This window comes from Chelonus insularis, unplaced genomic scaffold, assembly GCF_013357705.1.
Source record: "Chelonus insularis isolate UGA/USDA-ARS -01 unplaced genomic scaffold, ASM1335770v1 contig_146_pilon, whole genome shotgun sequence".
Taxonomy (NCBI): domain Eukaryota; kingdom Metazoa; phylum Arthropoda; class Insecta; order Hymenoptera; family Braconidae; genus Chelonus; species Chelonus insularis.
In genome coordinates this window covers 602,435-619,987 of record NW_023276387.1, presented here as the reverse complement: position 1 = coordinate 619,987, position 17,553 = coordinate 602,435, and the positions used below count along the sequence as shown (strand labels likewise).

Here is a 17,553-nt window from a genome sequence, read left to right as displayed (position 1 = left end):
GATTGTTTTTTAAACAAACAATCCAAACAAAATATTGAATCAAGTATTTTAATGGATTAAAATATTTTTAGGAGCACGATGGAAAAGTATGTCTAATTCGGAAAAGCAACCGTACTACGAGGAACAATCCCGACTGTCGAAATTACACATGGAAAAGCATCCGGACTACAGGTATCGGCCACGTCCGAAACGTACTTGTATTGTGGATGGCAAGAAGATGCGAATTTCTGAATATAAGTCACTGATGCGTCAGCGTAGACAAGAGATGCGTCAATTGTGGTGTCGTGAAGGTGGACCAGAAATGGGCTTTTTATCGCCAGTGAGTGCGGAAATGGGATCTCAGCATCATCCAGCTGGACCTGGTCCAAGTGCCCGTCCGTCAGTATCTCCACCGGCGACACTATTGAATGGTGCTGCAGGACCCAGTCAGGATCATTCCTCATTTTACTATCCTCAAGACAGTCTTTCCCCCACAGACATGATGAACTTCTCGCCTGACAACTCTGGATCCATAAGTGGATATGATGCCAGTCCTCGACATCACGATGAAGATTGAACAGTAGCTCCGGGTCAGCCACTCTGGCAACCCGGAGCATCTAAACTAACTCGAGAACTCTTTTGGTAATGCTAATAACTGCTGATCAGAAGTCTGTGCCATCAGCTGATATGTTAGCACCAGAATGATGAGCTGACCCACTCTCTGATGGTTTCAACTGTGACGATAATCAAAAAAAAAATCAATAAAAGACTTCTGGATATCAAAGAAATCAACTGAGGTCGCCATAATAATGTCAAAGAGGTTGACCAGTGTCAAAATATTTTGTAAGACTGTTTAAGTCATACACAAATGAATACTTTTTTCTTCATTAACCATTTATTTACCCTGACCAAAAACAGAATGCTGGAAGATAAGTAAATTATCCGTTCTATCAATGTCGATAGCATGACATGAAGGGTATGACTTAATAAATAGAAGAAAATGATGAAGAAAAAAGCAACGATGGATACTTAGTACTTATAGTATTTTTATTATCATTTATTTATTGAATCTCATATCATTATCATTCGATAATTGGTGCATCAACAATGCAGAGCGCGACAGTACCATACAGAAAGTTCATTTCAAAGAGGATGATGATCAAAAATAGAGAAAAAAGTTTGAGATGCGTATGAAGAAGAAGAAAATGAACAACAGGTGGACGAGGACGTTTGGAGAATGTGATATATAATACTAATATGTGCCAAATAGGCCACATTGGCTCGCGTATAAATCGCAAAAGTGAAAAAAAAACAAATAATCTAAAAAAAAAAAAACCTAAGGACATTTTTACATCTCCTTTTTCACCTTTTTGTTAATTATATTAATAGTCAGTGCAATTTATAAAAAAAAAACTAATGGATAAATAAATAACGTACCTAATATATAATTTTATAAAGAGAGCCAGTATCCTGATAAAAATCCAAGAGTGGCTTTGACTTTATAAATAAAAAAAAATATTGAATGAAATTCAATATTTAAGAAAAAAAAAAACAATGGTAAAGAACCATGAAATAAAGAAGAAGAATGATATGAGGGCGAAGAATAAAAAAGAATATTAATAAAAAGATTACTAATTAATTAAATAATGTAAAGTCTCAGCTATTTAGGGATATTTGGGATGATGATAGCTTAATGTTGATATTTATTTTATGTATATAATGAAGATAGATTCAACGTAATCTTATTCACAACATATATCAGTCCTCTTATTTTCTAGTGGCTGATAATAATTATTAATATTATTAATTAATTATTAATTATCATAATACGATTATTGTATTGTACAGTGTAATTATATTACTTGTGATGGACGTACATAATCGTACGTGTAATTAATCGAAAAGTAGATTATTAATGAAAAAAAGAAGTACTCATGTTATTAATTATTATTAGTATTAATGATGATTAAAATTTTTTTTTGTTCCATTCATTTCACTCATTAATTATTATTAATTCATTATTAATATTAAAAAGTACTATTATTGATAATAATATTATTATGTTATTATTACTTTTGTTATTTTAAATGTTAAGATTTAACAGTAATAAAAAAGAAGGTTGTATGTGCCAGTTTAAAAAGAGAAAAATCTTTTTCGTTTAATAGACATTGATTACTATTTTTTTTTTTGTCTGCAGAAACACAAAATGATTATTAATGTGCCATATTGCAATTAATCAAGTGCACATGACAAAACTGTTTTTTTATCTAATTATGGTTATTATTGTAATTATTTTTATTGTAGTTATGGTTAAAATTATAATTAATGTTTTTTTTATGGCAAAAAAAAATTTGATAGAACATTTTCACATTAATTAGTGCAGGCTTGACAAAATAAATAAGATGTATGGATTAATGGAAACAACTAATGCAAAAAAAGAATGTAATAATAGCGCATTGTAAATCAAATATTACTGCTGAATATTAACGTGTATTTGAGAAAATAAATTAATTGATAAGAAAAATAATTCAAAAGTAATTGGATTTTAAATGATATTTATCATTATAATGCAATTTCGAAAAATTGGTTAAAATTAAAGTCAAATAATGAGCCGGATTTTTTTTTTGTTAAATATCTTTAAAAAATATGGAATAAATTAACATTATAATAATTGCATCAACTAAATATGAAACCAATTTTTTTAAAAAGCAATGTAAAGCAAAAACTGAGATCCAATTAAAATATTCCATTCACTTCAACACATTTCTAGATGTACGTTGTTGTTACATATATATAAATAAATATATATTATTATAAAATAAATGAAAATAAATGATAACTGAGGGGTGCGATCGGTAACGTACCGTTATATATAAATATATATATAAAAATCTATAAATATAAATAAATAAAAAAATATATATAAATTATATGATTATTATAAATAAATAATAAATAATGATAATAAATGATGAGATAGAAACTGATAATGCTTTTCTGACATTCAGAGTTAGTTGTAGAGTTGAAAAAAAAGAAGTAAAATTAATATTAATTATTAAAATAAATGAATTAAATTCACACATCTTTGTATGTATGAGCAGTGTAAATAGTCATGCAATACATTGGGTCAGTGGAAGTATGTGTGAGAATTGATTTTAATTCATCAAGAGAAAGAAAGCTTGGTCATGTGTGTCAAATAATGAACATTGTGTATGCAAGTGATGCCATTTTAAAATTAATCTGCAATCATTTTTACGATGACTCTGATGTTGAATAAATTTAATAAAGCTTATAAACAATCAGGAATAAAATTTAACAAATGAAAACAAAAATTGAAGAAAATTATCTACAGTAATGCATTTTGAAATAAAATTAATCATCACAGTGGGTCGTAAAAATAATGTAAATCTCCTAAAAATTAGAAAAGTCATAATTAAGAATTTCAATCACTGCATTTTTTTTTAATTATTATTAATTATTGATTAAATAAATAATATCTTAATTTGGTTTTTTTATTGTCTTCAATACTACTTTTTTCCCACGTCTTATTATTTTTGTCTTTCACTTTCGGCTGTTTTTTATAAATTACTTATCTATTTTTCTACTTAATCAATAACTATTATTAATAATTAATACTATTTATAATTATAATCGTAATAATAATAATAATTCGGCTGTGAATAAGGGATACTTGTATTCTTATTTTCTCGACTGAATTAATCAAATTTAATTTTATATTAATTTTTTATTTAATTCTTTTTTTTTTATATAAATAATTATTTGGAAAGTTTCGTTGTTGCATTTTTTATACAGTAATAATATTGTGATTGAAATGATTTTTAAGATGACTTTTCTAATGTGGATAGTGAAGTTCAATGTGCTGTATCTTATTAAAAGAAACAGCGCGACTATAAACATGAATGTATCATTATTATATTTATTATAATATAATTTAAAAGTTAGGGATTCTTTGTTGTTTGTATTTTCCAATCGTAATCATTATTATACATAAATAAACCTCTATATAAATAAAGAAGAACCATTCATTTTTTTTTTAATTTGAATAATGTGCTATCACCAATGGATTTTTTGGATTTGTAATAAAAAATGAAGTGATGTATTTAGGGGGAAGGAAAAATTTATTTAACAATGAAATAGTTGGAGAAAATTACTATTTTTAGAGATTCAGACAAATTTACGCTATTAGTTAGATGAAGAAAATTTATTTAATTAAATCCTAGACTTTTATCTTTTAGTTGCCTCCTTAGCAGATCTCCAACACCTAGCATAAATACCTTTAGATTATTCTTCTAGGAGATTGTTTGTTTTAAAATTTATTAATAAATATTTAAAAATGATTTAAACCTGAACTAGAAGCTATACATCTAAATGAAAATTGTAAGAGTAAATTCATTGATATTTATTTAGGATTAAATGATATTATATGCTATATTAGATGCGCCCAGACCCGTTTTATATTTTATTTTATTGCACTGAAAAATAATTCAATTGGAATTTTATACAAAAAATATTTTCAGTCGATAAAAATGCTTCCTCTATTTACCATTTCTTCGTAGATAAATTAACAGTCAAACAAATAAAAATCTACTTTGTTGACAATGCGATTTACTGTATGTCAAAATAAGTGGCGTGACAATCGCAAAGCTGCCACGTAATGTTTCGTACTGTTTTACAGATTATAGTTGCCAGATAATTCTGTACAATAAAGTAAAAAAATTTTTTTTTCACTTATTGAAAGAGCAATGTTTAAATTTATGTTCATTAAAACGTAACATCAGTGAGTAGAAGACTTCGTGTATAAACTCGAAGAACAAGGTGTGATTATTTAGTTCAAGTGCACGCAACTACTCCTAATCCAATAATAGTATATACATATATATAATAATATCCCAAAAAATTTATATATTTTTACTTAGTAATTTTTGCTTTTTCATACTCACTTTTTCATCACTCCGTCTGCTGTCTTACTACTGACATCTTAACCTTCCTATCATTTGATTGAAAACCATGAATACATTCTACCAAATTTTTGGGTTACTTTCAACTTCATTACAATAAATTATCAATTAATATACAACCAGTCAATAATTTAATAAATATTTCAACAAATTTCATGCTAATAATCCACTAGAAAAATAGTTTACTCTAAAAAGATGATTAATTATTGATGAATACTGACTTGAAAAATTTCTCTTGTAATCTAGAGCATTTTAAAAATGTCACAACCCAGTAGTTATCAACAACAACAACATATAAATGCTGGTAACCCATTAAAAAGTGGGTCACTATCAATAATTAACGGTCAATCATCTTCAGTTCAGCATAATCAAAATGGCAGTCAACATTATAATTCAACTGGTTAGTAATAATTTTCGTTAATTACTCCTTCAACGTTAGATAAGATAGTTTTTATATACAAATTAACCCAACCTAAGCTATGCAAACTCATATTAACACTGAACATCACAAGTTAAAGAATTATTTTAAAAACTAATCTTACTTTTAAGGCACTCCATCATCCCAATCATCACGAGAAACATCTAGGGATCCATCACCAACGCAATACTTTCCAAACCAATATCGCCCGCAGCCACGCAGACCACTAATGCCACCAATAAATGGCCAACAAATACCATCAAACAACTCGCCAATTCTCCAGCAACCACCAATGGCTCCAAGGCCTTATATGTCTCCGGATTCAACGCATAGTGTATTGAATCCACCTAATGTACTCCAAAAACCACCTGGGGGAGTTACTTATCCACCTGGACCCAAACCTCCAACAGAAATAAATAATTCAGTGCTAAATTCGCCAACAAATGATCAGAATACTTCTGGACAGACGAAGCCTGGTGGAGCTCCAGGACTATCGACTCAAATTTCAAGTAGTTCGAATCAATTCCCAATCAATTCTCCAAATGTGCTTCCATATTCCACTGCAAATCAAAGGACTAATCAAGATAACCAACAGTCACCAATGAGTAATCAGCAGAATAAAAATCCAATGATGTATCCTAGCATTCCAATGATGAATTCCAGTTCTCAGAGTCTTTTCAATAACAATTTGAATCAACAAAATCAGCAGACAAATCAACCACAAAGCCAACAACATCAATTATTGAATCAACAAACTAATCAACCTCTAGCTAGAGATGCTAATTTGTATGAAAATCCAACTAATGCTCAAGTTTTACGTCCACCACTGCCACCACAAAGTTCAAACAACCAACCCCCATATGGAAGTCAAATCAATCAGAATTTAGGATCGAATACGTATCAACCTGGATCAAATCAGAATATTTATACCAACCAGAGCTTGCCTCCACGAAATAGGTATCCAGCGTATGATGGAATGCCACCAAATCCTTCTCATCCACCAATGCCATCTAATCTCACAGCTCCAGGCATTCCTGGTGGCATCAAAGACGCGGGCGTTAATTCTGGAATACCTAGAATGCCTGCTGGACCACCTCCATTACCCGGACAACAAATGGTAATTTTTTTTCATCAATCTTTTTACACTTTATGCTTTGAAAACATCTTTTTTTTACTACTTCAAAAGGATTGTAATTAATTTTCCAATTATTGTACAACCTTTTGATTTTTTTTTAGTTTAATTTAAATGGATTTTTGTTCTTGATGGTTTTTTTTTTTTTTAGCAAAACTCGTATGATAGTAGACCACCTTTTATGGGTCAAATGTCAAATGTACCATTGGATAATATGCCACGAAGATACCCAGGCCATTATCCCAATGATATGAATCAATTAAATACTCAGATGGGGAATTTAAGTGTGACTAAAAGTGGATTTAACGACCTGTGGGGTCATCAGTCAGTGGACTTGTTGCAATGTAGAAATGTTTTACCTGCGGAGAAAGTGGAACCACCGAAAATAAAATTGCAACAAGAGTTTTTAGATACTATTAACTGTAGTCCTGAGTAAGTTAAATATTTATGCTTTAAAAATAATCAAAAATATCTAAAAATAATTCTTTCTAATCATATAAATTTCCCAACTTTTTTAGTATTTTAAATTCTTTATACAAATGCTCATTAATGCACTGTCTTTCTTAATCAACAAATTCCATCACTAACTAATCTTATCAACAAACTCAATCATTCAATCAATTTTATTAATTTAATTTAATTTTTTTCTGTCAATTATTCTTTAAATTATTTATTGCAGCATCTTTCGGTGTACTCTAACGAAGGTTCCTGAGTCAAATTCGCTCTTACAGAAGTCAAGATTACCATTGGGAATTTTAATACATCCATTCAAAGATTTAAATGTAAGTAGTATGATAACAAAAAAATTAGTAAATAAATTAAAATTAATTATTTACTCTTTGTTCTCAGCATTTACCACTGATTCAGTGTAGCACAATAGTACGTTGTCGCGCGTGTCGTACTTATATAAATCCTTTCGTCTACTTTGTCGACTCCAAACGATGGAAATGTAATTTATGCTACCGCGTTAATGAACTTCCGGATGAATTTCAATTCGATCCCGTCACCAAGTCCTATGGAGATCCGACGCGACGACCCGAGGTCAAAACCAGCACCATAGAGTTCATAGCTCCAAGCGAATACATGGTAAATTAAATACAGTGAATTATTTAAGAACATCAAAAAAAATGATTTGGAATTGTTATTAATAAAAATATATTGATCAGCTCCGTCCGCCACAACCAGCTGTTTATTTATTCATTCTGGATGTCTCAAGACTTGCTGTTGAAAGCGGATATCTAAATATTGTTTGTAATACAATATCCGAAGAATTGTCTAAATTGCCTGGAGATAGTAGAACACAAGTGGGTTTCCTGGCTATTGATTCAGCTGTACACTTTTTCAGTATGCCTGATAACGTTTCTCAACCGCACGAGCTTATTATGCTCGATGTTGATGGTAAATAAATCTTTTGTTTATTTATTCATAAATATTACGATATTATTTTTAAATCACTTTCTTAATTCACGGTTTATTTTTACATTATTTATTTCTTTATTATAAATAAGGTTAGAGATCTGATTTTTGATCACCATTTGTTTAAGTAATCTTCATTTTTAATTTCTTCTTTGGAAAGATGGAGTTTATTAATAATTTTTTATTTTTAATTTCCCAGATGTATTTTTACCATGCCCAGATAACTTGATTGTTAATTTAAAAGAAAGAGAAGAATTAGTGAGAGATTTATTAGGGCAATTGCCTTCAAAATTCAGTGGAACTCATGACACTTGTAATGCTCTCGGAGCAGGATTACAAGCTGCATATAAAGTGATGGTAAGTCAATTTTAAATTTTTTAGCAAGTCCTAGGGAAGGTACTGAGTGAATTAATTACCATAAATTATTTTTTTACAGACCGCTACAGGTGGAAGAATAACGGTATTCCAAACATGTTTGCCAAATGTAGGTCCAGGAGCTCTTCAGCCCCGAGAAGATCCCAACACTCGTGCTAGTAAAGATGTTCCACATTTAAATCCAGCGACTGATTTCTACAAACGTTTAGCGCTGGACTGTAGTGGTCAACAAATTGCAGTTGATTTGTTTCTGTTGAATAGTCAATACTGCGATTTAGCAACTATTTGTAAGTATTTAATCTCCATGACTGTTTTGATCAACATCAATAATTTTTTATTTTATTTCAGCTGGGATATGCAAATTCTCTGGTGGCTGTATACATCATTTGCCTCTCTTCCGCATCAATAAACCTACCCACAAAGAAACACTAGAAAGAATCTTACGACGTTATTTAACACGAAAGATTGGCTTCGAAGCTGTGATGAGAATAAGGTGCACGCGTGGATTAAGTATTCATACATTCCACGGTAATTTCTTCGTCAGATCAACCGATTTATTGAGTTTGCCTAATATCAATCCGGATGCTGGCTTTGGAATGCAAGTAGCTATTGAGGAAAATTTATCTGATATACAGAGTGTTTGTTTCCAAGCTGCTTTGCTCTACACTTCGAGTAAAGGTGATGATCCAAATTTTTTATTCATCAATAAGTACTGTTTTTTGCATTAATACGATAGAACCTGACTAAATAATTTTTTTAACAGGTGAAAGACGTATCAGAGTTCATACGCTCTGTTTACCAGTTTCTGGTAGTTTAACTGACATTCTATTTTCTGCTGATCAGCAAGCAATCATTGGACTAGTTTCTAAAATGGGTAAAGAATGATGATTTATTATTTATTGATTTCTTGATTAACTTATTCTCCATCAAACAAAGTGTACTAATTGTTATTTATCTTGTATTAAGCTGTTGACAGATCACAGCAATCATCACTGTCCGACGCAAGGGATGCGTTAATTAATGTAGCAATTGATGCTCTCTCAGCATATAAATTAGCGCAATCCGCCATGGATAGTGGATTAATGGCACCAGTCAATCTAAAATTATTGCCTCTATATATTGTAGCCTTATTGAAAAATGTAAGTCTAAATGATGATGATTTTATCAAAGATTATTCAGCATTGTTATCACTTGTCAATATTTTTTTTTATCTCAGGTGGCCTTTCGATCTGGCACTAGTACACGACTGGACGATCGCGTATACACAATGTGTCAAATGAAAACACTACCATTATCTCAATTAATGTTAACAATATATCCGGACTTATATCCAATCCATGCGCTAGATGATCAGAACGTAAAGGAAATTGAAGGCAGATTATGTCCGCAACCACCAAGATTACATTTGTCGGCGGAAAAGCTTGATTTCAGAGGTGCATTTTTGATGGATGCTGGTGATAGGATATTCATTTATATCGGGAAAAATATTGATCCGATGTTTTGTAACAATGTTCTTGGTGTTCCTTCTTATTCCGCGATACCCGAAGAGATGGTAATTATTTATTATTTATTTTAAAAAATTACTCAGTTAATTTATTTATTTATTTTCTAATTAATTGACTATTTAATCATAGTACGAACTACCGGAACTCAACACGCCAGAAAGTGAAAGACTACGAATGTTTTTGTTTATGCTGCAAGAAGAGAAACCGTATTATGCTACTCTACAAATAATAAGGTAACTTAATTTAATGAAAATAAATAAAGGAAGAATGTTTTCAGAACATTATGAGCATTGATAAGTTAAATGCAAATATATTAATTGTTGAATTATTTTTTATAGGGAAGATAAACCCTGCAGGAGCCTATTTATCGAGCGTCTCATTGAAGACAGAACGGAAGCTGCATTAAGTTACTTCGAATTTTTACAACATCTAAAAACGCAAGTAAAGTAGTAGTAAAATATGAATATAACAAATAATATTATATATAAATAAATAAACAAATATGAACAATAATAAAAATAATTGAGAGTCTTTGAACTATTGAAATTAAAAAAAAAAAACAATAAATATGCGTGAGTGATAAAAAAAATTATTGAATCGAGAAAAATATGATAAAATCATCAAGGAATGAATAAAAACCTGGTGATTTGGAGAATATTATAAAGAAAGATAAATTACTAAACACTAATGGTTAATTATTAGTAGAAACAATGGGCGCATATTAAGGAATTAAAATGAATTAATAAAATATAAATTGATAAATAAATAATTTAAAAAAAACATTTATGTATATTTAAAAAAAAGCTGACCAAATCGTTGCAACTGTAGTTATTGTGTTTATATTTAATTGAATAATAATGATGATAATAATGGTAGTAGTTCATTGTTATTATTCATTTATGATAATTAAATTTAATTTTTATTATTTTAGTTATCGTCATCATTGATTATTATTGATTGATATTAATTATTATTTTTAGCTTCTATTTTTTTGAGTGGTTGTTTTAAATTATCTTGATGATTTATTAGGGTTTATTAGGGAGTAAAGTAAATTAGCGATTAAAATATGCCATAATGAATGCTTGGGAGTGTTTATCAAAGACATACGTGTATGTTATACGATGATATGTGTATGTATGTATTCATAGTGTATGAGTTAAGTGAGAGAAATGATAATTTTCAGTAAATAATTCATGTTATCACTTTAATTGTGAATTTTCATTTTTAATTAATTGCTATTATTATGTTTTAATTCATACTTTCATTAGTCAATTTATCATAAATTATTGTTAACTCAATAAATCACTTTAAAAATATTTATGATATGAGTTTTTTATTGGTCATTGTGACTTCTGAAGTTAATTTAGAAAATTTTTTTTATCATATATTAAAAATTCGATTGAATATCAAAATGTATTTTTAGCTTTTTCTAGTTTGAATTTAATGATTGAGTCAACACGATAGTGTGAATTTGATTTTAAATTAAAAAAAAAGATCATTAAAAAATATTTTATCATATTGTTTACGTTAATGAAGACCTATTGAAAGTTATTCAACTAAATAATGTGTGAATGCATCCAAAAGAACATACTTTTAACAATTTCAAATACTGGTTATCAAACTTCCTACGGTCATTTAACACAAGTGATAAGCAATAAAAGTAATATTAAAATTTAAAATCGATAACCAACTGATAGCTTTCAAATGCTTTAAAAAAATTTTTGCATCAATTCGAGAATAAAACTTAACAATAAAAAAATTTCTCTATTGTTTCTCATTATTTACAAAAAAAATATTCCATCGAAGAGAAATGTTTTTTTTTGACTGAATCTCTATAAGAAAAGAGTTATTTTTTCTTCAAACTTTTTGTCGGTATTTCTTACCTTGGTATGTCGATAACATTAACAATAAATGCAACGGCAAATAAATAGGGCAAAAAAATTGTCCCTATAAAGTGAAACGCATGCGTGAAAATAGAGACGCGGTTTGATTTTGTTGTCAGTAGCTTGAGAAACGCCATAAGAAGAGGTTGTACAAGAAGTTTGTTCATCCATCCACTTAGACTCACCATCTCTCTCGAAGTAAGTACCTTTTATCTCGTCTCAACAATTACTTTTATTTATATTTATTTAACTATTACTACTCTAATAATAAGCAATACTTGTTACTTTTACACTTCAATTAATTCTCAACAAATAAAATTTAAATAGACTTTTATTTTTCATTCTTAAGTTCACCTCTAATTATTCAAACAAATTAACAGTAATAAATGAATGATGATTTTATTTCATAAAATCAGGGAAATGAATTTTTAAAATATTTATTAAATGTTTTATTAAATAAGGAAGTATGGGATTGAAGTAAAAATTGATTATTAGATTTTTTATCTAAGTGATTACTTAACTGAGCAGAAAATGACTCTATTATTATTGTCAGGATTGATGTAGATATGAAATATTATTACTACTGTTTTTACCATCATCATAAAAGATTTTTTTTTATCTAAATAAATGATTCTACTATTTTTAATTATTAATAAAATATTAGTTAACATAAAAAAAAATCAAATAAAATTTTTTAGTTGTCCAAAAAATGATGAAAAAATTCGGTAAATAATGGGGAAAAGTGGTGTGATTGATGATTTTTTAATAACATCAATACGCACCACAATAAATAAAGTCCAAGAGATATATGTTTGAAGAAGAATAACAATATATATGTACCTTCACACGTAAGGCTGTCAAGAGAGATGATATAATACTTGTACAATATAGTAAATCTATATGACACCGTAGACAGGAAAAAATGATTAATTATCTCCTGAATCTTATTGAACCTTTTCTATTTCTCTTTAGCTTTTCTCCTCCTTTTATGAGTGTTTATTAAAATTTATTAGTCATAAGTACACATTTCTTTCTAGTATAAGGGAAAGTATCTATTATAATTCCTTTGTTTATTTTTTTTCTCCTTTGTTATTTTCATCCCCAATTCATCACTTTATTTATTCAATCATTAATTAATTAATTAATAGCATTGGTGAAGCCATTTTTTATTGTTCAAAAAATATTATAAATAATAAATTCTTTTTTTTATATTCATTAAAAGTTGAAGATGAATTTCTTTTGTTCTTAAAAATAAAATAAATAAAAGAATAATTTTTTAATTGAAAGAAAAAAAAAATCATTTCTCCAAACATTTTTTTTTCTTTCTTTCTATCACAGTATAAAAAATTTATAAAATTAATAGCAAAAGGGCAAGAATCTTTTTCCTATCGTCGATATTTATCTAACTTTTCCCTTGTTATCTCCTATTTCTAACGATTTTTTGCCTGTTCTTCAGTCTTTATCTTCCACTCTGTTTGCTGTCTCTTTTTTTTTATTTCTCTCCACCAATTATCTCCCTTATTTCTTTTTCATACCCAACATTTTTCTTATCACCTTTCTCCCCCCTCCATTGCTTTATTTTTCTTTCCAACCTTCACTCCAAAATTTTTCGCTCTGACCCTTGACTAATATTGTGACCTTCAACTTAAGGGTAAAATTTCTTATGGTCTTCCCCCTGTTGCGTGGGTGTGGTTCAATCCCAGTATTTAACTTGCCCATATAGACATCCATATATGAATAAATGTATATATCTTAGGGGTCTTTTTAAAATGATATTTTTGCTTTTATTCTCTAGCCAATAAGCAACATTCCCCCTTTCTTTTTTGTCATTTAATTAAAATGAAGAATTAAATACCATTGTTCTGGTGGAATTTTTTTATGAGATTATCAATAAATGAAACTTCGCAGGGGCATTTAATTCCCTTAGAAAATGTTCTTACAGTTAAATCTCAGAGTTTAACTTGTCAAACGTCATAGGGGTTTAAATGTAATCTGTTGTTAAAATTTACATTTGTTGCTCCATTATTACATTTTTATATTGCCTTTTTTATCATTAGAAATGTTTATTATTTAACTAAAAAATTGATTAAATTTGTTTATTAATAAAAAAGAAAAAATTAAAAAATTTCTTGATTGAATGATTTTATATTAAATTTCGAGTTTGTCGTGATAAATATTCAAGAGATATTTCATTGCTTGAAATAACTCTTAAACTGTGTAAAATGCGTTAAATATGTATAAGATTTCGAGATAGAGAATTAAATTCTTTGCAAAAAGATCTCAACATCTTTTTTTGATAAATCTAGTCGTTTTCAGAGATGCACGATTTTTAAATTAAAATACCAAGATATATCTTTCCCAACATAAAAGAGATAAAAAATTCTTTTTTTATCAAACCTAAATATGCTTAAAATATTCTATATTTTATATTACCAACAAAAAAAATTATCCAAGCTAAATAAAAATTTTAAATGAAATAAATAAAAATAATCTAACATGAAAACATTTTAATTACATAAAATTTCACCCCTTTTCAACAACAACCCCTGACTTTTCTTTCCACAAATTTCTAATTAAAACTTTTATTTATTACCCTATTACATTCCTTCTCATTATTTCTTCACTGAAGAAAAATTATTGAACTCGTTACAGTACGTTTCGTCTGCCGGATGATTGACTTATACTACTTAAACATATCATGTATCCAACAGTATTATGCTTTATTCTCTAGAGCGTGGGAAAGATAAAGCGCGAAAATAGTTATGAAATTTGAATAATATTGATATCCATGTATACGCTTGAGTGTAAGTAAAATAAAAAGAGACATTTGGTTACTTTAATACATGCAAAGCTTACTTTGTCTGGCCGGAATGTCCGCTGGCGACGATCGAATATTCAGCTCAGCCTCCGGAGCAGGTTAGTCGGTGAACTTTTGACCCGGCTGCGCCTCCTGTTTTAATCAACCTTTGCGCACAATTATTCAAGTGTGATTCCTCTAATTATAATCCTTATTTAGCCACATTAATCCTCATTTAACATTTGCATCTGTAACCGAATAATTATTTTTATTGTTAAAATACACTCAATTCTTCTCTATTCGATCGTTTTTCAACTAAACTCATTGAAATTCAGGTAATTTGAAAAATGAAATTTAAATTTTTGGCGGGAAAATTAATTTTCGCGCAAAAATTCAAAATTTCAAGATTGATTTTTTGAATGATTAGTGATCAGAGGCTTTTAAGATTGTTTTTCTTTGTAAACTAAAAGCATTTAAAAGTTTTTTTGGAGTAAAGATAAATGCATTAATGAAGTTGAGAAGTTTATTGATCGTGAATCAGGAATTAATTTAATCCGTAGAGACACAGGAATTAACAGAATATTGATCAACTGTCGAGATAAGTTTACCTAAGGCACATGTACGTTCAATATGTATTGGATAAATCGATAGTACAGCAGCCGTTTAACTCAAAAGCCATTATTGTTGCTCATTGATCTTTCATTATCAATAATTCTGGATTGCTTTTGACAGTAGAAATATAAACGTTTTACTGCATTAATTAATCAATTCATTAACTGCTATCAATTCCATACCATATTTTGCTTTAAGCTCTAGTTAACATGCAAGAACATTAGTATATTCATCATATCATTTTGATCCAGAACATCATCTTTTTTTAACTCCAAAAAAAAAAAAAACATCTTGACATTAAAAAAAAAATTCTTATTCAATTTAAAATTACTTTAAACAATACTCTAGAAATTTCAATACACTTTTATGTTTGATATAAATTATTTCTAAAAATTGTTCAATTATTTGATTGAGTCACAAATAAAATATAAAAACCACTAATACCCACTTGAAATGATATTTGTTGATGGAATTTATTCACAATTCATAATCGATAAGCTTTTAAGCTGTGATCCTTTAGTATATGATAGAGAAAAAATTTAATTAAAAAAGGACTTAAAAAGCAAATAAATAATTTCTTATTCAAATAATAAACAAGATTAAAATATTGATAATAAAAACGATAATGGAATGATGAAATATTAAGTACATAGGTTTTATGAGTACGAGAGTACGAATAACAAGGCTAGTGCTTTTATATTGATAAAAGCTTCACTTTACTCACTCTCTCAATTTCTCTTCACCCTTTTGTCTTACATGTGCATAAATGTAATATAGAAAGTTGCTTCTAATGCAATCTTCAAGACAAATGGGAGCTTAACGAGTTTAGAAATGTTTAAATTTATAATGCAAGAAGCTTTTGTTATTTAAAAATATAATATGAATGAATAATAAATATTAAATATCTTCAAATATTTAATTATTCACGACACGATGAATTATGTAGCAGTTGAAAATAAAATATTCCAAGATTGTTGAAACTGTTTGTTCAATATTTTCAATACATATTGATAACTGGTACATTTTTTATCACAATGAGGTTCACAGCTAGTGCAAGAAAATCGAGAAAAGGGTGACCTAAAAAATAAACACATTGGTATTTTTATTAAAATTACAGCTACCACAAAAATATATTGTAAAAGCATTGAAACAAAACATTGTTCATCAAAGAACATACTTAGGTCTTTTATCAACTAAAATTGTGATACTTTATTACAATATTCTTTTCAACAATAATCAAAAACATTCATTTTATGTGTCATGTCGTTAATAAACACTACAGTATGTGCTAGAATGCTTCACACATTTTCATGTGTGTAAAAAATGTCAACAAAAGTGTTACAGTTCGTTGATGGCGTCATTGTAAAGTATATGATTGCGATACGGATGATATTTCATTTCGATTATTAATCTTTAATATCAGTAAAAGTTTTTATTTTTAGCAAGATGTTGATTTAATTGAAAATACTTGTTCTGGAAGATTAAAAAATTTCTAAGATTGAAAGTTTTCGAAAGGTGTAAGTGAAAAGTACACAAGAAAGATCATACTTTGAACGATTTCAAACACTGGCTATTGAAGTTTCAACAATAATTACTGCAGAAGTTATAGGTATGGGAAGTTGAAAGGGCTGCTTTAACTTTGATGATGAATAACATGGTGAAAAAAAAGTCGTAGATTAAAAATTAAAAAACGCAATTAAAGCAGAAGAGATGTTCTATGGAGTTAAAAAAGTTAATATTGATGGAAAGAATTTATTTCAAAAGCTTTAATAAAGATGTACTGATTTTTCTTTATTTCCCTTTTTTGGAGATTCGTTGACAATGTGTGTGTGGATCGATAAGGTGATGCTTAAAGAATGGAAAATGGGTTATCCAAATACATGGGGATTGTCATATCACTGGAAATATGACACAAGAAAATAAGTATTGTATGGAAAAAAAGAATAGAGGATATTTTTAATCAGGAGTAAGTGGTTTTGTTGAAATTCCTTCAACCATTTTTTATTCGTCCTTCGTAATCTATATGAATTTACATTTAATCTCTTTAATTAAATATTTCTTTCCACTAGTAAAAAAATGGGCTTTTTCAGCAGATGCTGTTTTTGTAATTAAAACAAATTGGTCACTGGAAACCACTAGTAAATATTGGTATTATTTTGAAGTAATGGAAGAGAACTGAAAATCCAATATGATCAATAAGTTAGCAGCGAGTAAATAATTTTTATACAATTTCTAGAGAGTAAGGATCAATTTATTGAGTTGAATCGTCATGTTACATAAAATAAGTTGAAAAGTATGTTATATCTTTCAGTCAAACACACTGACGACATTGGAAGGAACAGCTTGAAAGTTTTATCAGAAAGTTTCATCCAATCAAACTGGATTTTGAATTACTTTGAAATATATCGTACATTTTTTTTAGTACTTGCTTAAAATGAATACATTTCACTTCATATC

General features: G+C 28.5%; 2 protein-coding genes across 7 annotated transcripts in view; both read left to right on the top strand.

Annotated features, from left to right (window-relative positions):
* Window positions 1–1,545, top strand: part of Sox102F (transcription factor Sox102F) — an 85,940-nt gene extending 84,395 nt beyond the window's left edge. For all 6 annotated transcript variants that reach the window (XM_035077889.1, XM_035077886.1, XM_035077887.1 and 3 more), the window contains one exon: window positions 72–1,545. In XM_035077889.1, the coding sequence (XP_034933780.1) occupies window positions 72–556 (485 nt within the window). In that variant the 3' untranslated portion in view covers window positions 557–1,545. The remainder of the gene's footprint in view (window positions 1–71) is intronic.
* Window positions 1,546–4,650: 3,105 nt separating this feature from the next.
* On the top strand, window positions 4,651–11,012 carry Sec24AB (Protein transport protein Sec24AB). The gene is made up of 15 exons (XM_035077883.1): window positions 4,651–4,815; window positions 5,205–5,358; window positions 5,508–6,493; window positions 6,660–6,940; window positions 7,188–7,290; window positions 7,358–7,594; window positions 7,675–7,906; window positions 8,124–8,281; window positions 8,361–8,586; window positions 8,648–8,977; window positions 9,063–9,173; window positions 9,266–9,438; window positions 9,516–9,851; window positions 9,934–10,037; window positions 10,143–11,012. The coding sequence occupies exons 2-15, from the start codon at window positions 5,217–5,219 to the stop codon at window positions 10,252–10,254; spliced, it is 3,531 nt and encodes a 1,176-aa protein (XP_034933774.1). The 5' UTR covers window positions 4,651–4,815; window positions 5,205–5,216; the 3' UTR covers window positions 10,255–11,012.
* The last annotated feature ends 6,541 nt before the right edge of the window (window positions 11,013–17,553 follow it).